The 23,470-nt window shown below is 37.1% G+C and overlaps 1 protein-coding gene across 1 annotated transcript in view; it reads right to left on the reverse strand.

Moving 5' to 3' along the window:
- The window catches only part of COL19A1 (collagen type XIX alpha 1 chain), a 417,733-nt gene that overhangs the window by 199,416 nt on the left and 194,847 nt on the right, over positions 1-23,470 (reverse strand). Inside the window, exons 12-13 of the mRNA XM_043439611.1 lie at positions 22,143-22,196; positions 19,868-19,903 (exon numbers count right to left, since the gene is read on the reverse strand). Coding sequence (XP_043295546.1) covers positions 19,868-19,903; positions 22,143-22,196 — 90 coding nt within the window. The remainder of the gene's footprint in view (positions 1-19,867; positions 19,904-22,142; positions 22,197-23,470) is intronic.

The raw sequence follows: 23,470 nt of genomic DNA on the forward strand, positions 1-23,470 counted from the left end.
TTTTCTGCACATAATTTTTCAAAAGATATCTCCATTTTATAATTTTCTAATGGCATTTGAGATATATTTTAATGTATTTTTCTAGGTTGCTGAGTATCTCAACCTGAAATAAAATAGCTCCTTTTCATAAAAGTCTTAAATTGCCAATGAATAGCACTTTTAGGAAAGAAAGTTTTACTACTGAGTTTTAAGATGCACAATTTAGAATTTTGATGAAAACAATTTGAAATATTGCTTGAAGTAGAAGCAAACTGTACACAAAGGGCAGAGGGAGCTATTCTCAAATCATTCACCTAATGAAAAATATATAAATCACCTCCTTGTCAAATGAGCTGATGGTAAGTTTTTGCAAGACATAAATCTTCTCTGAGGCTAAGCATAAATCTTTCTAGGGCATTAAGCAGCAACTCCCCTATATTTCTATACAGAGTCAATAAAAATAGTTCTATAATACGGAAACACCCTCTATTTTAATTAACTAATTCATTTACATGTCTTTTGCCCACACATTTTAAAAAGGATTAATTTTTAAAATATATTTCAACTGCCTTCTTTCTACTGACATACCAGTACCCTAAAAATCTCAATAATCTCAGTATTGGCCTGTTAATGAGAATTAAATATGAGTTATAAAACTTTATTAGACTAATAGTATTAATTAAAATTCAGGCAATTCATAGAAAGACTGTATAAAGGATTTTGATATGTAAATAATTCAAAATAATCTCAAATTTAATTGCTTGTCAATTACTAAGCTATCATGCATATTTTTTAGGTATATATAAATATGTAAAATGCTATAGAGCATATATTTATTCTCATTAAAGCAGAAAGAGAAAATACGCTTTATGGACATTTAACAAGAACTTCTACTTCACTTACCTAAAAAGAGATAGCTACAGTTCTTTAGGGATGTTAATAAGAAAGCATCATTTAGTAGTTGAGGCTGTGATTTATTTATTTATTTATTTTAAATTGATTCATTTATTTTAATTAGAAGATAATTACCTTAAATATTGTGACAATTTTGCTATACATCAACATGAATTGGCCATCGGTATACATGTAACCCCCAACCTGAACCCAATATTCTTTTTTTTCCCCATTTATTTTTATTAGTTGGAGGCTAATTACTTTACAATATTGTAGGGGTTTTTGCCCTACATTGACATGAATCAGCCATGGATTTACATGTGTTCCCCATCCCGATCTCCCCTCCCACCTCCCTCTCCATCCCATCCCTCTGGGTCATCCCACTGCACCAGCCCCAAGCACTTGTCTCATGCATCCAACCTGGACTGGCGATATGTTTCACACTTGATAATATACATGTTTTGATGCTGTTCTCTCAGATCATCCCACCCTCGCCTTCTTCCATAGAGTCCAAAAGTCTGTTCTATACATCTGTGTCTCTTTTTCTGTTTTGCATATAAGGTTATCATTACCATCTTTCTAAATTCCATATATATGCGTTAGTATACTGTATTGGTCTTATCTTTCTGGCTTACTTCACTCTGTATAATGGGCTCCAGTTTCATCCATCTCATTAGAACTGATTCAAATGAATTCTTTTTAATGGCTGAGTAATATTCCATTGTGTATATGTACCACAGCTTTCTTATCCATTCGTCTGCTGATGAGCATCTAGGTTGCTTCCACGTCCTGGCTATTATATACAGTGCTGCGATGAACACTGGGGTGCACGTGTTTCTTTCAGATCTGGTTTCCTCAGTGTGTATGCCCAGGAGTGTGATTGCTGGGTCATATGGCAGTTCTATTTCCAGTTTTTTAAGGAATCTCCACACTGTTCTCCATAGTGGCTGTACCAGTTTGCATTCCACCAACAGTGTAAGAGGGTTCCCTTTTCTCCACTCCCTCTCCAGCATTTATTGCTTGTAGACTTTTGGATAGCAGCCATTCTGACTGGCGTGTAATGGTATCTCATTGAGGTTTTGATTTGCATTTCTCTGATAATGAGTGATGTTGAGATAAATCCATGAACCTATGGACACCTTATCTTCGACAAAGGAGGCAAGAACATACAATGGAAAAAAGACAACCTCTTTAACAAGTGGTGCTGGGAAAACTGGTCAACCACTTGTAAAAGAATGAAACTAGAACACTTTCTAACACCATACACAAAAATAAACTCAAAATGGATTAAAGATTTAAATGTAAGACCAGAAACTATAAAACTCCTCGAGGAGAACATAGGCAAAACTCTCTCCAACATAAATCACAGCAAGATCCTCTATCACCCACCTCCCAGAATATTGGAATTAAAAGCAAAAATAAACAAATGGGACCTAATGAAACTTAAAAGCTTTTGCACAACAAAGGAAACTACAAGCAAGGTGAAAAGACAGCCTTCAGAATGGAAGAAAATAATAGCAAATGAAGAAACAGACAAAGGATTAATCTCAAAAATATACAAGCAACTCCTGCAGCTCAATTCCAGAAAAATAAATGACCCATTCAAAAAATGGGGCAAAGATCTAAACAGACATTTCTCCAAAGAAGACATACAGATGGCTAACAAACACATGAAAAGATGCTCAACATCACTCATTATCAGAGAAATGTGATTTAAATGTATTCAAAGTAAATAATTTTAAATTAGAGCATAAAAATCCTAGTAAAAAATCTCTTTTGAAAAAATAGTTGTACTGATATTTGTACACTATTTGTATACTAATCGCAAATGACCAGTTTATAAAATGATCAGCTTTAACTAACTGGTAGCCTTTTCTTAAACTATACAGGTCCTGTGAAGGCAGTGACAGTGAAAGTTTATTTCTGTGTCCCCAAGATCTATGGATGTGAGAGCCGGACTGTGAAGAAAGCTGAGCACTGAAAAATTGATGCTTTTGAACTGTGGTGTTGGAGGAAACTCTTGAGAGTCCCTTGGACTGCAAGGAGAGCCAACCAGTTCATCCTAAAGGAGATCAGTCCTGGGTGTTCACTGGAAGGACTGATGCTGAAGCTGAAACTCCAATACTTTGGCCACCTTATGCAAAGAGTTGACTCGTTGGAAAAGACCCTGATGCTGGGAGGGATTGGGGGAAAGAGGAGAAGGGGACGACAGAGGATGAGATGGCTGGATGGCATCACCGACTCGATGGGCATGAGTCTGAGTAAACTCCAGGAGTTTGTGATGGACAGGAGGCCTGGCGTGCTGCGATTCATGGGGTTGCAAAGAGTTGGACAGGACTGAGCGACTGAACTGAACTGAACTGACTGAAGAGCTAGCATAGTAACTGGTACATAGTTAGCATTTGAATAAGTAGAAGTAGGTAAAAGGGCGGGAGGAGAGGGAAAGGGACCATATTACCTACTAAACTGATTTGTATCTTGTACACACCAGTTTGGGGGTCCTTGGTGGCTCAGTGGTTAAAAATCTGCCTGCAATGCAGGAGACACAGGAGAGGCAAGTTTGATCCCTGGGTCGGGAAGATCCCGTGGCGAAGGAAATGGCAACTCACACCAGTTTTCTTGCCTGGAAAATTCCAGGGACAGAGGAGTCTGATGGACTACAGTCTAAGGAGTCACAAAGAATCAGACATGACCGAGCACACAGGCAAAACAACGCAGCACACTAGTTTAGAAAAAAGCATTATTTCAAGGCTCTCATTAGGTGAACACTATACGATCTCTAGTGCACTAGGGCCATCTGTTAATTTGTGTCATTTGATTTATAAAAGACCAGCTGAGATCCTCTCTCAGTCACTTTCGGTATTTCAGGAGGTTTTAGGGTGAAGTCTGTGTCCCCTCTGTGCTTAAAACTCACATAAGCTGGATTTGTCTGACCCCAGGACTGCATTTAAAGTGTCATTTAGCATGCATGCCTGAGACACTTCTGCTGTTGATTAACCTAACCTCTGGCTTCTGTGTCAACATTTGCTGCCATCTGGGTGAGAATTTAATAACTCCCCAAGGGAACAAGGCCGGAGCCACACAGGCACTTTCCTGGGAACTGAAATTTGGGGATACAGTATATGAGAGAGCACTGTCCCACCTTCCTTCACCTGTCGCTCCTGACACAGGTGTAAATCCCAGAGGAAGAAAGCAGGAGCGTGAGTGGGCGTGAGCTGACGGCCTCACTTCAGAACAGTCGCTGCCCTGCTTCTAAAGCTCCTGTTGGGGGTTTTAGCAAAGCTCTAAGGAAAAACAGTACTATATTATCCAGCTGAGGAGAATCTCATAGTAATAAGAATATAAAACATATACAACAGTTAAAAAAAGTCATATATATAAAGATACACTACATTTACACAAAGTTAAGATTTTAACAACAAAGGACAAAGAATAAAGAAAATGTACTTATCATATCTGAATATTTAAATGTAAAGGATTTCTATTTAATATTTAAACATAAAAAGCTAGTGTAAAATATCATAATTCAAATAATGTAAATAAATAATAAAATATCTACCTTTAATAAAAGATTATTAGGTCAAGATCTTCATGGTTTCAGAAAACATTATCAGAATCTTTTAAAATATAAATTCACATTATGATCTTAGAATAAACTGTATTTTGATCAAACAAATTTGGATGTTATTATTAATATAATAAGTTTTCCTTATTGAGTTTTGGTTTTAGCTTACAGAAATAAATATCTTCTTTGTAAGTTAAAAATATCAACAGAAGAGACATTTCAAATTTATCAGTAACTCACTTTTTTCCTGGATTTATTGGGATATAATTGATACATCAGACTGTGTAAGTTTAAAGTGCAAAACTTGATGATTTGAGATACACACATGTACAGTGAAATGATTACCACAATAAGGCTAGTTAACACCTCCACCACCTCACGTAGATACCTTTCTTTTATATGTGTGGTGGTGATATTTAGATCCAGTCTTTTAGTAACTTTCAGGTATATAATATAGCACTATTAACTAGAGTCACCATGTGAATGTTATATTTCCTGGACTTCCTCATCATAAAATTAGAAGTTTGTGCATTTTGACCATTTTCCTATTTCCCCCGCGCTCCATCCCTCCCGACCACTCTTCTACTATCTGTTTCTATGAATTCAGCTTTTCACCTTCTGCATACCAGTAGGAACATACAGTATTTGTGTTTTTGGCCTATTTCATTTAGTGTAACAGCCCAGTGGCTCATCCATACTGTCACAAGTGGCAGGATTCCCTTCTTTTTACGGCTAAAAAATTGTGTGTGTGTCTCCATGTTGTTTATCCATTAATCACTGTTAGGTTGTCTCCATGTCCTGGCTGTTATGAAGACCACTGCAATGAGTATGGGCCTGTGGATATTCCCCTGAAGTACAGTTGACCCTTTAACAACACAGGGGTTAGGAGTACAGTGAAAAACCTGTGTGCAACTTTACAGCTGATATCCTCAGTATCCATGGTTCCACATCCTTGGATTCTACCAACCATGGATCACGTGGTAAATTCACATATAAGTGGGCCTGTGCAATTCAAACCTGTGTTGTTCAAGGGTCAACTGTACTGACTGCTTTTCTTTTGGATATATCCTCATAAATCAGACTGATAAATCATATGGTAGTCTTATTTTTAATTTTTTAAAAGAACCTCCATACTATTTTTCATACTGGCTTCACTGATTCAAGTTCCCACCAGCAGTGCGTGAGGGTTTTCTTTTCTCTATATCCTTGCCAACACTTGTTATCTCTTGCCTTTGTGATAACAGTCCTTCTGACAAGTGTGAGGGGATACTTCACTGTGGTTTTGATTTGCATTTCCCTGACGACTGGCGATGCTGAACTCTTTTCATGTACTTGTTGGTCAATTGAATGTCTTCTTTGGAAAAAATATCTATTCAGGTCCTTTGCTCATTTTAAAATGTGACTATCTGGGATTTTGCTATTGAGTTCCTTATATATTTTGTATATTAAGCCTTTGTCAGATCTACGGTTTGAAATATTTCTGCCAGTCCATAGTTGGCTTTTTATTTTGTTGACTGTTTTGCAGTACAGAAATTTTTGAGTTTGATGTAGTCCCACATTTTTATTTTTGCTTTCGTTACTGGTACTTATGGAATCACAGCCAAAAATTCATTGCTAAGACCAATGTCAAGTAGATTTTCCTTATATTTTCTTTTAGGAGTTTTATAATTTCAGCTCTTAAATGTAAGTCTTTAAATCATTTCAAGCTGATTTTTTGAGTGCTGTAAGATAGGGACCAATTCAGTCTCTGGCATGTGACTATCCAGTTGTCCCCCAAACCATTTGTTGAAGAGACTATATTTTCTCCACTGACTACTGTTGGCTTCCTTATCAAGTATGAGTTGACTGTATATGCACGTATTTATTTCTGGGCTCCCAGTTAAGTTGCAGTGTCTACTTAAGTTGCAGTATGTGTCTACTTTTACAACAGTAAACGTAGTTTGATTAATACAACTTTGTAATACAGTTAGAAGTCAAGAAGTGTGATGCCTCCAGTTTCGTTCTTCTTTATCAGGATTGCTTTGGCTCTTCAGGATATTTCACGATTCCATAAGAGTGCTAGGACTTTTTCTTTTTTTTCTATTTCTGTGAAAAATGCCATTAAAATTTTGCTAGGGATTGCATTGGATCTATAGATGGCTTTGGGGAGTATGAATATTTTAACAATATTATTTCTTCCAACTCATGAAGACAGCATATATATTTATTTATTTGTGTTTTCTTCAATGTCTTTTTCTAAAGTCTTATAGTTTTCAACACACAGATCTTACTATTTCCTTGGTTAAATTTATTTCTAGAATGTTATTGTTATTGATGCTATTGTTAACAGGATTGCTTTACTTCTTTTTCAGTATTTTGTTAGTGTACAGAAATGAAATTGATGTATCCTTCAGGTTTCCTGAACATGTTTATTAGTTCTAACAGTTTGTAGTTAGAGGCTTTGAAATTTTCAATATAAAAGATCATAAAATCTGCAAATAAAGAAAATTTTACATTTTTCCTTTCTGATTCGGATGCATTTCATTTATTTTTCTTCCTTAATTTCTCATGCTAAGACTTCCAGAACTATGTTGAATAGGAATGGGAAGAGTAGGCACATTGCTCTTGTTCCTATTGCTGCTGTTCAGTCGCTCAGTTGAGTCTGACTCTTTCCAACCCCATGGACTGCAGAACACCAGGCTTCCCTGTCCTTCACCAACTCCTGGAGTTTCCTCAAACTCCTATCATTCGAGTCAGTGATGCCATCCAACCATCTCATCCTCTGTCTTCCCCTTCTCCTTCCGCTTTCAATCTTTCCCAGCATCAGGGTCTTTTCAATGAGCTGGGTCTTTGCATCAGGTGGCCAAAGTACTGGCGCTTCAGCCTCAGCATCAATCCTTCTAATGAATATTCAGGATTGATTTCTTCCAGGATTGACTGGATTGATCTGCTTGCAGTCCAAGGGAATCTCAAGAGTCTTCCCCAACATCATAGCTTAAAAGCATCAATTCTTTGGTGCTCAGCCTTCTCTATGGTCTAACTCTCACATCCATACATGATTACTGGAAAAACCATAGCTTTGACTAGACGGACCTTTGTCAGTAAAGAAATTTCTCTGTTTTTAAATCTGCTGTCTAGGTTGATCATGGCTTTTCTTCCAAGGAGCAAGTGTCTTTTAATTTCATGACTGAAGTCACAATCTGAAGTGATTTTAGAGCCCAAGAAAACAAAGTCTGTCACTGTTTCCACTGTTTCCCCATCTATTTGCCATGAAGTGATGGGACTGGAGGCCATGATCTTAGTTTTTTGAATGTTGAGTTTTAAGCCAACTTTTTCACTCTCCTCATTCGCTTTGATCAAGAGGCCCTTTAGGTCCGCTTCACTTTCTGCCATAAGGGTGGAGTCATTTGCATATCTGAGGTTATTGATATTTCCCCTGATGATCTTGATTCCAGCTTGTGCTTCATCCAGCCCAGCATTTCACATGACGTACTCTGCATAGAGTTAAATAAGCAGTGTGACAATATACAGACTTGACGTACTCCTCTCCCAACTTGGAACTGCTGCTCCATGTCCAGTTCTAACTGCTGCTTCTCGACCTGCACACAAGTTTCTCAGAGGCAGGTAAAGTGCTCTGGCATTCCCGTCTCTTGAAGAAGTTTCCACAGCTTGTGATCCACACAGTGAAAGGCTTTACTCTAGTCAATGAGGCAGAAGTAGATGTTTTTCTGGAATTCTCTTGGTTTTTCTATGATCCAAAAATGTTGGCAATTTGATCTCTACTTCCTCTGCCTTTTCTAAATCCAGCTTGAACATCTGGAATTTCTTGGTTCACATGCTGTTGAAGTCTGGCTTGGAGGATTTTCAGCATTACTTTGCTAGCAGGTGACATGAGAGCAATTGTATGGTAGTGTGAACATTCTTTGGCATTGCGCTTCTTTGGGAATGTAAAGAAAATTGAACTTCTCCAGTCCTGCGGCCACTGCTGAATTTTCCAAATTTACGGGCATATTGAGTGCAGCACTTTCACAGCATCATCTTTTAGGATTTGAAATAGTTCAGCTGGAATTTCATCACCTCCACTAACTTTGTTCGCAGTGATGCTTCCTAAGACCCACTTGACTTCGCACTCCAACATGTCTGGCTCTAGGTGAGTGATCACACCATCATGGTAATCCAGGTCATTACCATCTTTTTTATAGTTCTGTGCATTCTTGCCACCTCTTCTTAAAGTATTCTGCTTCTGTTAGGTCCATACCACCATTTCTGTCCTTTATCGAACCCATCTTTGCATGATATGTTCCCTTGGTATCTCTAATTTTCTTGAAGAGATCTCTAGTCTTTCCCATTCTGTTGTTTTCCTCTATTTCTTTGCATTGATCACTGAGGAAGGCTTTCTTGTCTGTCCTTTCTACTCTTTGGAACTCTGCCATCTGATTGATATATCACTTCTTTTCTCCTTTCCCTACACTTCTCTTCTTTTCTCAGCTATTTATAAGGCCTCCTCAGAGAACCATTTTTCCTTTTTGCATTTCTTTTTCTTGGGGATGGCTTTGATCACTGCCTCCTGTAAAATGTCACAAACCACTGCCCATAGTACTTCAGGCACTCTGTCTACCAGATCTAATTCCTTGAATCTATTTGTTACCCCACTGTACTGGTTCCACATTGGGAAATGTATATTCCAATATACATCAAGGCTGTACATTGTCACCTTGCTTATTTAACTTTATGCAGAGTACATCATATGAAATACCAGAATGGATGAAGCACAAGCTGGAATCAAGATTGCTGGGAGAAATATCAATAACCTCAGATATACACATGACACCAACCTTATGGCAGAAAGTGAAGAAGAACTAAAGAGCCTCTTGATCAAAGTGAAGAGAAGATTGAAAAAGCTGGCTTAAAACTCAACATCTGGAAAACTAAGATCATGGCATACAGTTCCATTACTACATGGCAAATAGATGGGGAAACAGTGACAGACTTTCTTTTCATGGGCTCCAAAATCACTTCAGATGGTGACTGCAGACCAAGAAATTAAAACACACTTGATCCTTGGAAGAAAAGCCATGACCAACCTAGATAGCATATTAAAAAGCAGAGACATTACTTTGCTGAAAAAAGGTCCATCTAGTCAAAGCTATGGTTTTTCCAGTAGTCAAGTATGGATGTAAGAGTTGGACCATAAGAAAGCTGAACACTGAAGAATTGATGCTTTTGAACTGTGCTGCTGGAGAAGACTCTTGTGAGTCCCTTAAAAAGTAGAGACATTACTTTGCCAACAATGGTTCATCTAGTCAAAGCTTTGGTTTCTAGTAGTCATGTATGGATGTGAGAGTTGGCCTATGAAATAGACCACCAGTCCAAGTTCGATGTATGAAACAGGGCACTCTAAAATGGTGCACTGGGACAACCCTGAGGGATGGGATGAGTAGGAGGTGGGAGGTTAGTTCAGGATGGGGGACACATGAACACCCATGGCTGATTCATGTCAATGTATGGCAAAATCCACTACCATACTGTAATTTTCCTTCAATTAAAATAAATAAATTAATTAATTAAAAAAAAAGAAAGCTGAGCACTAAAGAATTGATGCTTTGAACTATGGTGTTGGAGAAGACTCTTGAGAGTCCCTTGGACTGCAAGGAGATCCAACCAGTCAATCCTAAAGGAAATCAGTCCTGAATATTCATTGGAAGGACTGATGCTGAAGCTGAAACTCCAGTACTTTGGTCACCTGATGCAAAGAACTGACTCATTTGAAAAGACTCTGATGCTGGGAATGATTGAAGGCGGAGGATAAGGGGACAACAGAGGATGAGATGGTTGGATGGCATCACGACTCAATGGACATGAGTTTGAGTAAGCTCTGGGAGTTGGTGATGGACAGGGAAGCCTGGCATTCTGCAGTCCCTGGGGTTGCAAAGACTCAGACACAACTGAGCGACTGAAATGAACTGAACTGAGCTGATCTGAGCCACAGTCAGCTCCCAGTCTTGTTTTTGGTGACTGTATAGAGCTTCTCCATCTTTGACTGCAGAGAATACAATCAATCTGATTTTGGTATTGACCATCTGGTGATCTTCCTATGTAGAGTCATCCCTTGTGTTGTTGGAAGAGGGAGTTTGCTATGATCAGTGCATTCTCTTGGAAAAACTCTGTTAGCCTTTGCCCTGCTTCATTCTGTATTCCAAAGCCAAACTTGTGTGTTACTCCAGGTATTTCTTGACTTCCTACCTTTGCATTCCAATCCCCTATGATAAAAAGGACATCATTTTGTGGTGTTATTTCTAGAAGGTCTTGTAGGTCTTCAGAGAGCCGTTCAGTTTCTACAGCATTAGATGTTGGGGCACAGGCTTGAATTACTGTGATATTGAATGGTTTGCCTTGGAAATGAACAGAGTTCATTCTGTCACTTTTGTGATTGCACCCAAGTACTGCATTTCGTGCTCTTTTGTTGACTACGAGAGCTACTCCATTTCTTCTAAGGGATTCTTGCCCACAGTAGTAGATATAATGGTCATCTGAATTAAATTCACCCATTCTGGTCCATTTTACTTCACTGTTTCCTAAAATGTTAATGTTCACTCTTGTTATCTCCTGTTTGACCACTTCCAGTTTACCTAGATTCATGGACCTAACATTCCAGGTTCCTACGCAATACTGTGTACAGCATCAGACTTTCCTTTCACCACCAGACACATCCAATAACTGGCAGTTGTTTTCACTTTGGATCAGTCTCTTCATTTCTTCTGGAGCTATTTCTCTGCTCTTCTCCAGTAGCATATTGGGCACCTACCAACCTGAGGAGTTCATCTTTCACTATCATATCTTTTCGCCTTTTAATACAGTTCAAGTACGACTTTTCATACTTGTTCCTGATATTAGAGGAAAGGCTTTCAACCTTTCAATGTTGATGACGTTAGCTCTGGACATGTTATGTATGCCATTTATTATGTTGAGGTATGTTCCTTCTATACTGAATTTGTTGAGGGTTTTTATCATGAAAGGTTTTTTGAATTTTATCAAATGTTTCATTCTGTATCTATTGAGATGATTATATGATTTTCATCTTTCATTCTTTTAATGTAGTGTAACAAACTATTTGACTGTGTATGTGGAAACCTCCTTGTACTTTAGGGATCACAGTGTATAATTCCTCTAATATGATGTTGAATCCAATTTGCTAGTATTTTGCTGAGAAATGCTGCATCTAGGATATTTGTCTAGACTTTTGTTATAGTTTCTGTATCTGGCTTTAATATCAAGGTCATGTTGCCCTCATGTTCTGAGCATGGAAGTGTTTCCTCCTCTTAAATTCTTTGGAATAATTTGATATTCTTTGGCATTAATTTTTCTTTAAATGTCTAGTGTAATTCATCCATAAAACACCTGATCCCAGACTTGTATTTGTTGAGAGGGTTTTGATTACTGATGAAATTTTTTCACTCCTTATTAGCCCATTAAAGTTTTCTATTTATTCATGATCCAACTATCTGGTTTGTGACTGTATAATTGTTCATAGTAGTCTTTGATAATCCTTTGTGTTTATATTGTATTATTTGTAGTGTTTCCTCTTTTATTTCTGATTTTATATTTAGGTTTTTTCTCTTTTTTTATTGGTTAATCTACCTAAGTTTGTCAAAAACCAGCTCTTAGTTTAATTGATCTTTTCTACTATTTTTCTATTCTCCATTTATGTCTGCTCTGATAATTGTTTTCTTTTTTTTTTTAATTCTTCTACGTCTGGACTTTGTTCTTCCTTTCCAAGTTTCTTTATGTATAAAGCTATAGGGTGTTTGAGATCTTTATTTTTTCTTAATTTAGGAATTTATAGTTATTTGTTAGTTATAGCTAATTATCTCAGAATTGCCTTTGCTGGGCCCCATAAGTTTTGGTAAGTTTTGCTTCCATTTTAAGATATTTTTGTATCCCCTTTTAATTTTTGACCCATTGACTGTTCAGGAGTGTGTTGCTTAATTTTCACATATTTTTGAATTTTCAAGTTTTTCTATTTTTATTGATTTCTAGTTTCAGATTTTCTTATTTCATTTGTATATTTTTGCCTCCTTTGTTGAAGATTGACTGTAGGTGTGAGGGCTTATTTTGAAGTTCTGTATTCTGTTCCATTTGCCTATATCCCTGTTTTTGTGCCAATACCATGATGTTTTGATACCTATAGCTTTGTAGTATTATCTGAACTTGAAGTCTGGGAGGGCTATGCCGCCAGCTTTGTTCTTCTTCCTCAGAGTTGCTTTGACAATTCTGGGTCTTTTATGGCTCCACATAGCTTTCTGGATTATTTGTTTTAGTTCTGTGAAAAATGTTATGGGCAAATTGACAGGGATTGCATTAAATCTGTATGTTGCTTTGGGCTGTATGACCATTTTAACAATATCAATCCTTCCAATAGAAGAGAAATGGATATCTTTCCATTTTTTAAATCATCTTCAATTTCTTTTATCAGTGTCTTATAGATTTCACCATATAGGTCTTTCACCTTCTTGGGTAGGTTTATACCTAAGTATTTTACTATTTTTTCTGTGATTTTATATGGGATTTTTAAAACTTCCCTTTTCTGGTATTTCACTGTTAGTGTAAAGAAATGCAGTAGATTTCTATATATTAATCTTGTATCCTGCAACCTTGGTGAATTCATTTATCAGTTTTAATAGTTTTTGTGTGAAGTGTTTAGGGTTTTCTATATAGAGTATCATGTCATCTGCATATAATGACAATTTAACCTCTTCCCTTCCAATCTGGATACCCTTTATTTCTTTTTCTTGTCTGACTGCTGTGACTGAGTCATTCAAAACAATGGTGAATATAAGTAGTGAGAGGGAGCTTCCTTGCTTGTTTTAGAACGTAACAGGAAGAGTTTCGGCCTTTCATTGGTAAGTATTATGTTGGCTGTGGGTTTATCACAAACGACTCTTATTATGTTGAGATATGTTCCCTTTATACCCACTGTGGTGAGAGATTTTATCAAAAGTGAATGCTGAATTTTATCAGATATTTTTCTGTGTCTATTGAGATGATCATGTGGTTTTTGTCTCTTTCTTTTCTAATGTGATATATCACATTGGTTGATTTGAGCATGCTGAACCACTCTTATGACCCTGGTATTTGTCCAACTTGATCATGGTGTATGAGTTTTCTCAAGTACTGTTGGATTCAGTTTGCCAATATTTTGTTGAGGATTTTTGCATCTATCTTCATCAAAGGTATTTCCCTGTAATTTTCTTTTTTTTGTAGTATCTTTCTCTGATTTTGGTATCAGAGTGATGGTGGTTTCATAGAATAACTTCAAGAGTGTTCCCTCATCTTTAATTTTTTGCAATAATTTAAGAAGGATGAATATAAATTCTTATTTGTATATTTGGTGGAATTTCCCAGAGAACCATATGGTCCTGGACTTTTGTTTGTAGGAAGTTCTTTTTTTTCATTACATATTCTATTTCACTTCTGGTGGTCAATCTTTTTCAAAGATTTGTTTCTTCTTAACACAGTTTTGGCAGGCTATATGTTTCTAGATACTTGTTTATTTCTTCTAGGTTGTCCAAATTTGTTGGCATGTAACTGTTCACAGCATAATGTTATTTTTGTTTGTTTGTTTTTCTGTGGTATTGGTAGTTATTTTTCCTCTTTCATTTCTTTTCTTGATTATTTGGGTCCTATCTGTCTTCTTGTTGGTGAATGTGGCTACAGATTTATTGATTTTGTTTTAAAAAACCCAGCTCTTAGTTTTATTGATCTTTTCTATTATTTTTATCTCAATTTTATTTATTTATCCTTCTGATATTTATTATTTCCTTCCTATTATTGACTTTGTCCTTCTTTTTATAATTCTTTCAGGTGATAGGTTAGGTTGTTTATTTGAGGTTTTCTTGTTTATGGAAGACAGCCTGTATCACTATGAATTTCCCCATTAGTACAGCTTTTGCTACATCCCCTAAATTTTTAAGACTGTGTTTTCACTGATGTTTGTCTTGAGTGATTTCCTGTTTGATCATTGATCCAGTGGTTTTTTCATAGCATGTTGATATGCTAATTAGCATGTTAATCTCCTTTTTTTTTCTTCTTTTCTTTCTGTGGTTGATTTCTAGTTTCTTACCACTGTGGTCAGAAAAGATGTTGGAAATAACTTACACCTTTATACCCTTTTAAATTTGTTGAAACTTTTTTTATGTCTTAGTACATGGTCTATCCTAGAAAATGTTCCATGTACACTTGGAAAGAATGTGTATTCTGGGTTTTTTGGATGTGGTTTCCTGTAGATATCAATTAAGTCCAGCTGTTCTATTGTGTCATTTACGATCTCTGTTGCCTAATTGATTTTCTGTCTGGAAGATATGTCTTCTGATGTCAGTGCAGTATTTAAGATCCCACTATCATTGTATTCCTGTTATTTTTTCCTTTTATGTCTGTTAGTATTTGTTTTACACATTTGGGTGCTCCTATATTGGCATATATGTTAATAAGTATAATATCTTCTTGTATTGATCCCTTTATCAGTATCTAATGTCATTCTTTGTCCTTTGTTATTCACTTTGATTTAAAGTTTATTTTGTCTGATATGAGTATTGCTATCTTTGTTTTTTGTTGTTTTCATTCTCATGAAATATCTTTCCCCACCCCCTCATTTATCAGTATAGCATCTTTAACCCTAAAGTGAGTCTCCTGTAGCAACATATTGAAGATACTTGTTTTTTGTTTTTTTTTTTATCCAACCTTTCACTCAATGTCTTTTGACTGGAGCATTTAGTCCACTGACATTTAAAGTAATTATTGATTAGATGTATTTATTGTCATTTTAAACCTTATTTTCCAGTTGATTTTTCAGTTCTCTCTGTTTCTTTCCTTTTGTGGTTTGATGGTTTTCTCTTGAATTATGCTTGAGCTTCTTCTTGTTTTGTGAATCTGTTGAATGTTTTTGATTTGTGGCTACTCTGGTTTTCAAGTATGTTAACCCAGAATTTTATCTGCTTGCATTAGACTGATAGTTGTATAAGTTCAGGCATATTCTTAAAAAAAAAAACTACAGTCTTTACTTCCTTATTCTGCATTTTGTGATTTTTAAATCCTATTTTACATCATCATGTATATTTTTTTTCTGTTAATTGTAGTCATAGTTGCTTTAATAAAATTTTTATTGTTTTAAATCTATGTACTAGTTTCTTTAGGTGATGTTTAATCCTTTTATTAAATTGGCCTATCCTACTGTGGTTTTACCCTTTCTTACATATGCTTGCTTCTCTTCTATTTAGAGAAGATCTTTCATTATTTTTTAGGATAGACTTAATGTTGTATTCTTGTAGTTTTTGCTTGTCTGAGGAATTCTTTGTTTCTCATTCTATACTAAGTGATAATCTTAGAGGGGAGAGTATCCTAGGTTGCAAGTTCTCCCCTTTCAGAACTCTGAATATATATTGCAAAATATATATTTTCTGTAGAGAAATTTTCTGCAAATTTTCTGTAGAGAAATCAACCTGTGGGGGTTCCCTTGTAACTGACTCTTTGTTTTTCTTTTCCTTACTTTGAATCCTCTTTAACTTTTGTCATTTTAATTATGATATGTTTTGGTGTGGGCTTATTGGGTTCATCTTGTTCAGGACCCTCTCCACTTTCTATACCTGTATATCTGTTTCCTTCTTTAGGTTTGGAAAGTGTTCAGCCATAATTTCTTCAAATACGTTTTTGATCCTCTTCTTTTTTCCCCTTCTGGGACCCCTATTGTGTATAGGTTGGCATGCTTTAATGACTCCACAGATCTCATATGCTGCTTTCATTTTTTGCTTCCACTTGTCTTTCTGTCTGTTGTCCTGAATGGTGTGATTTTCATTATTCTATCTTCCAGATCACTTATTTGTTCTGCATTATTTAGTCTGCTTTCAGTTCTGTTTTTCTGTCAGCAATTGACTTGTATAATTTTGATTGTTTCCTCTTTATAGTTTCCAGTTCCTTGTTACAGTGACCTGCATTTCTACTGAAAATCTTAATTCCTTTGGCATTTTTATTACTTTTTTTAAACTCAGGATCTAGTATACTGAAGAGGTCTGTTTCATTGATTACTTTTAGGGGATTTTGCTTGTTCTTTTTATTGAGACTAGTTCCTTTGCTTCTTCATTTTACTTACACTTCTATGACTCTACAAATTTAGAAGAAATAGTTACTACTGTGGTCTTGAGGACTGTTTTTATGTGGGAGCATCCCTATATAGACTATGTGAGTCTAACATCTTTGTCTTGAGAGCTGTCTTTGCTATGGATGCCTGTCACATCTTTGCCCAGAGTGTGCTGGCCGTTATCCCCTTGATAGAGGTTATGACCGGTGTTGTGTGGAGATCCTGCACTGGACGTTGGGCAGTGCCTCCTCTTCTCTCTGTGACTGTCACAGCCTTGTTGGGGATGGGGTGTACTTTCCAGTTGTTGCAGTAGAAGCCCTGAAGTTTGTGTGTGAGAAGGCTCTGCTGCCCTTGGGTTTGTGCTCTGTAGTGAGGAGATGAGTGCTGAATGAAGCAAGAGAGGCTCATATGCTCACAGCGAATGTATGCACCACCTAAGCAGGCGTCCAGGGTTCTGCTTAGAAGCGGCCCACGTGGCATTCCTTTCTCCGCTGTGTTTGTCCCTGACCTAGTGTAAGGCTGGCCTTGTGGATCAGGGCATTGTGGCTGCAGAAATTGAAGTGGTTGAGCTGCCACCTGAGACCTGAGTTGCCTCTGTGGTAGGGCTCTCCCAGGGCCTGTCCCCCCAGATTCTAGCTTCAGGCTTTGTGTGAGGTGGGTGGAACTGGAGCACTCCTGCTGGGAAAGGAATCACTGCAAGCTTCTCCCTAGGGCCTGTCCACTGGAGACACGTGATTCTGTGGATTATGCCCTCACCTGATATGCACACCAACAAAGTCTGCTGCTGCAGGACTCCCTGACCCCCACATGTCCCTGCTGCGACAGCATTGATTATGGGCTCAGATATCGGCCTCTTCCCCATAGTGTGTGTACTCACAAAGCCTGCCGGTGGAGCTGGGCCCTGCCACAAGCAGACTAACAGTGGGCTTTCTAATGGTAAGTCCACACCCTGCCATGTGTGTGCCAACCACAGGCTCTGCTCCCCAGGTGTTGCAGTAGAAGCCCTGAAGGTTGCATTTGAGAAGGCCCTTAAGTTGGTGCTCTGTCCCAAGGAGGTGAGTGCCGAAGCAACAGAGACCCACGTGGTCACTGTGAACCCATGCACCCCTTGTGCAGGCAACCACGGTTCTGCGCAGAAGCAGTTCAAGTCGCATCCTTTTCTCTGTTGTGCTTGTCCCTGACCTAATATAAGCCTGGCCTGGAGGTCAGGCCTGGACTACACTCCAGCCCTCTGGGCTGTTTCTGCACATCTAGACTGAGTCCGTTCCCAGCATCCATCCACAGAAGCCCAAGTTTCAGCAGCTGCCCACTCAGTGTACTAGCAGCTCCACCTGAAGGACATGTGAGGTTGGGAAGTGCACTGAGGTGGCCGCCATCAGAGCCAGTGTCTCTGTCCTGGCAGCTAACAAGCCAGCACATGCAGACTCCTCATGGGCAGAGTCCAGGCCCCTCCAGATCCTCCATCTGGCCAAATGGACCTCCCAGCCAGTGAAGGGGGTTCCCCAGGGGAGGGGTCATCTGTAGGGACTTTTCTTCTTTCACAGCTTGCTCCCAGGGGCACTGGTCCTGCTCCAGTGCCTTTTTGTTATCCTACCAGTTGCGTGGGGATCTTTCTTGCAGATTTGGTTGTGTAAGAGGTCTTCTGCTAGTTTTCAATGACAATTTTACCACATGTAGATGTCTTTTTGATGTGTTTTAGAAGATGGTAAGCTGCACATCCTTCTAATTCACTCTCTTTACCTCCCATTTTGGAGTCTTTTTCATGTCTTTAGATAAGTATGAAAATCAGCTTGTACTCTTTGGTGTCTGGTCACTGAATAGTGCAAAGAGACATCTAAAGGGTGTTACTTGGCAGAAAGATGTCAATTGTCACTTGACATTGATATTGTCCAATATAATATTCTGGCTGAGGGGCCAAATTTGCTTATCAGGTGAAATGATATAGACAGATTGCATTTTAGTCTTCAAACACAAGTTGCAAATGACTGTGTAATCAGATAACTACATGGGATGATTGAGCACATAACTCAGTTGAACAAAAATAAACATGTGACTTAAATAAAATGAGCAAAATTTAAATCACTGCCAAATAAGTTAAGAAATAAACTCCACAAATTATAAAAAATTGAATAATATGCAGTTAAAGTCTCCTCTCAAATAGTTTTTATTCCTATCTTGAAAATCAAAGCTTCAAGCACAGAATTCCACTCTAAATTGAATTTGGTTATTTCTAAGAAAGTCATTTGTTTGTTTCCTTAGATTTTCCATTTATGAAGAAATATTTGCATTCTAAGTGAGCACTGCAAAGATTATTTGTGTAACACAATATTAACATAGTGTTCAGAATGATATTTTCAAGTACAAAGATAAATATAAATGTTACCAAAGTCACATAGCCTTTGCAAGTCCTGTGCTGCCCTAATGGGAGGCCCCTCATCCAGATGCTAGAAGATTCCTTTAAACTCGGCCTTCTATGATCAGGATAGGGCTCAGGAAACTGATGATTTAAATTCTTAATTTATGTCATTAGCTAATATCAACATAAAATCTGAGAGGCCTCAAGCTACACATGATCTTAGTTAAACATCTTTCTTCTTTTCCATTAAGTTTAGTGTCATTCTCAGACCAAATCTTTAACTTAAATGAGAAACCTTAATGGCCTATGAAGAAAATCTATAACAGCAAATCGTATCCAAATATGAAAGCATTACATATTTATGACTAAATGTTTAATAAATGATGAACCATTTAATTAAGAGCAATGCCATTATGTGGACATTATAAACTTTTCTCATAAATCTGTCACTGAAATATATCTATTTTATCATTTTCAAATCTTAGAAGCAACTCACATAGGAAAAAGCAATGGGCTTGAATGAGTTTTGGCGAATGTAACAATCAGTTTAAACAGGTAGCTATTTTTACACATTGGGTGATTATAGTTTATTCTTTTATAGTTTTTAGAGTAAGAAGAACTGTCTCTGCTTCCATTTCCAACTTTAAATGTCATGTTAAGAATGTATAATCAAACCCTTAAGGGGAAAAATTATGAACCATATGGAGGGTGAAGAAAATTGCTTAGGTTAAGTACTGCTTTCAGACTTTTCTAGTGACTACCTGCATGACCTCAGGTTAAGCCTTCACTGCTATGGGTAGAAGCTCCATCTTTAAAATCTGGAGGTTTGCTTAGATCTACTTTGAAGTCACTTTCAGTTCTCAAAATATCCAATAGCTTAAATTCTGGTATAGTCATGATGTACTGTGAGTAGTCAACAGGGTAACATATTTCAGTGATGAATTTTTATTTCAAGAATACTTACAGTTAAGGCTGGTGGTCCTGGTGGTCCCATATCTCCCTAAAGGATGAAAGAAAAGCTGCAATTACCAATAGTCCCTTCTTGCTCACATTATTTACAAATTTTATGAATGGATCAAGGCAATATCTAGATAAATATGGGTAGAAAGAAAAGTAGAATTTTATCTTGATAACGTGTCTTCACAATGAAAAATTTATCACATGCTTTTAGCTATCATGATATAAAAATCACCTTGTGCATCCCCATGCTTTCTGCAGCAGCAGAACTTGTTTTGAAAAGCTAAAATAATCTAATTTCTATTCTTTTGTCTACTAATCCAAAATTAGAAAGAGTATCTCTTCAAATATGGTTACTTGCCAATGGAGCAGCTGGGAAGTGTCACAATGACAGATTATATTTCTGACAAAGTTAGCACAGTAATAATAAGTGGGTCAGCAAAAATAATAAGTGGGTCTCCCCACTTTACACATTAAACAGCCCCATTGCCTCTTATAAAGCTTTGCTGAACTGGCCTTGCACTTGCAAACACTTGTAAGAGGCTTTGCCTATAGTCATGAAATTTTAAATACTAATGTTGCTTTGCTGACCATTACATGAATACAAATTACCAGGTAGATATATTGAAAAACTATTCAAAATCTAAAGAATATGGTTAACCTAAATGTTTATTATTTTTCAATTTATAAATATGTCACCTATATGCTTTATTGTATCAGCATATATATTTACTTCATGGGAACTCTTGGTCATTAAGATCAAGCATCACAGAGACAGGCAAGACAGGGGTAGGGAATTAAGAGGTACAAACCATTATGCACAAAGTAAATAAGCTACAAGGATATATTGTACAACAGAGGGAAGATAGCCGATATTTTATAATAGCTTTAAATGGAATATAAGCTATAAAAATTTTGAATCACCATGATGATTCAAAATGAATCACTATGCTGATTAGTATACCTGAAACTAATAAAATATTGCAAATTAAACTATACTTCAATAAAAAAAATTAAGGGCTTTCCTGGTGGCTCAGAAGGTAAAGAATCTGCCTGCAATGCAGGAAACCCTGGTTCAGTCTCTGGGTTGGGAAGATCCCCTGAAGAAGGCAATGGCAACCCACTTCAGTATTCTTGCCTGGAGAATCCCATGGACAGAGGAGTCTCATGGGCTAGAGTCCATGGGGTAGCAAAGAGTTGGACACAACTGAGCAACTAACATTTTCACCTTTTCAATAAAAAATGAATACTTTTTTAAAAGGTAAGTCTTAGAATGTTACATTTGACAATTAGAGACCCTCCATCTCATCAAATCCCCTTATTTTGTAGATAAATATACTGAACCCCAGAGTGCTGATGGTGAATTAAATAAAGTTATTGCATAAAGAAAAAAAAATCAAGTATTGCTGCCATAACCCCTCTTCAAGTGGACACCATGGAATCAACACTGTGTGGCAGGGTGCACTGGATATTGTAGTCTCATGTGGGAGTCACTCTACAACATTCGCTTTTCTCACTTAACAAAATCACCTGAAAACTGAAGACTCAGCCTTGTGTAATCATTATTTTGGGAACTACTGAATAAAAATAACCAACAGTTGTTAAAGAACATTGATGAAGTTTAAATCAGTCACTGGGGACCAGTTTGCAGTCAATTTTATTGCAAAGGTAAATACTGGAGACAGACAAAGATTTCTAAACATGCTGAGAATGAAGAACAAAATACAGTGCAAGATGCCCATATGTACAACTGTCATCAAACTAGGATCACCCAGTGACCTTACTCCAAACAACTCTTGCTTTTACCATCTCATAATTTTCTTTTCAAGGTCCCTGCCGATAGGCCACTATAAAATGACATGAGAAAATGTGGCAGGAAGAGGGGCATTCAGATTAAGACTGAGATGCACAATTAACCTCTTTCCCCACAAAGGCCAACTGCTTCACCATGGTAGCATCTCAGAGCTACTGGCAAAGTTCCCCAGTGCAGGACATAACTGCGAATTTGTGATGGAATGAATACTTAATGGTGTTGAGAGAGGGAGAAAAAAGGGAAATCTTATAAACAAATTACTGTTGACTAGCAATTGTGCATTTAGTCTCTTCAAACTAACTGAATGAACCAAAAGGCTTTTCTTGTTCAGTTTTTTGTTTTTTTTTTAACATAATAGCCTTTGGTTAATTTTAACAAAGTTACATTTTGGCTGTTAAATGGGATCAGTGAAAACTCAGTGCATAGGTTCTCAGGGTTTTCTTGAGAAAAGACTGGGCAAATACAGTACCTTTTCTCCTTTGGGGCCAGGGGGACCACGAGGACCCAAGTCACCTTTCACACCCTGTACAAAGAACACAACCAATGTGATCTCTATACACAGTTCACAGAAAGCTTCAATTTCTGACAAGTTATTAGTCGAAATTTAAAATCATAATTTACTGTATTTACTCCCAAATCCCATTCTTCAGTGTGTGGTATAGAAAAACTGGCGCTAAAATGATATACAACATCTGTGCTGTGGTGGGTACAGATACATTAAGTCAGTGCGAGGCCGCAATACTGCATGTTAGTGCAACTTTGCTTCCTGCTAAAATTACATTAATTCACCATCTGGGAGAGCATCATCTAAAGATCTATATGAGCTTTTAAGTATCCACTTTGGCTTAAATTTGTCGATCTTGTAAATATCTCTGATTTAGTATTGATTTGGCTTTTTTAAAGCTTGCCCTTAAAATTCAAGGTTTAAATCAAAAACATTTTTTGTCTGTATGGAGAAATCTAATTGTGAGGGGAAAAGGGATGAAGAATATATTCTTTTCCCATCCCTCATAAAGTTGGGGCTAAAATGCAGTCTCTCTCCTGTTTTAAAGCCTGGTTTTTTCCTCTAATTCTTCTTTCTTTTTTCTTTTTTTTTTTAACCTGGATTTATAAAGACAGCAGTAAAAGTATATAAGACATAGCATATCTGATAAACATACTCATGAGTCTTCTGGACTGTTGGGTGTTTTAGTGGGCATCTGGTTGATCTGACTCAGAATTTGACAGCTGTCAGGAATACCACCATAGGTTTCACTGGAGATCAGTGCTACAGCTGAACGTTTTCAGTGCAATTAGGAAGAAAAGACAGGCATGTCCTGTGTGGTGAACAGGAAAAATACTTTTTCTCATCCTTAACACACTGGATGAGGGAAGAACAATGACAGAAAAAATATTCTGAAGCCACACAGTACACAGTAAATCCAAGCATCTTACTGTTCCCAATTGAGGAATCCAGCTCTTACTGCTCTGACATTTTACAGTGAATAAACAATGCCAAATGCTATCCCTTGTAGCTACCCAATATAGAAGCTGATGATGAATTTAAAGGAACAAAAGAAAACCAGATATGTAAAATGATCTTGTTAAAACTTGTTACCTTGTGAAAACTGCAGTCTTATACTTTAAGAAAAAAATTTAATAGACGAAAATACCTAATTGGTTAAAAAGGAAAAAATCAAAACACCTTTGTGGTTGCATAAACTCCTTTGTGAATAAAATTCATAGCTATGTTTTCTTCCTTTATTACCTCTGGGTATTTATAAAACAAAGATGAGTGAAGAATTAAATTATAAATGA

Source organism: Cervus canadensis, chromosome 20, assembly GCF_019320065.1.
Source record: "Cervus canadensis isolate Bull #8, Minnesota chromosome 20, ASM1932006v1, whole genome shotgun sequence".
Classification (NCBI taxonomy): domain Eukaryota; kingdom Metazoa; phylum Chordata; class Mammalia; order Artiodactyla; family Cervidae; genus Cervus; species Cervus canadensis.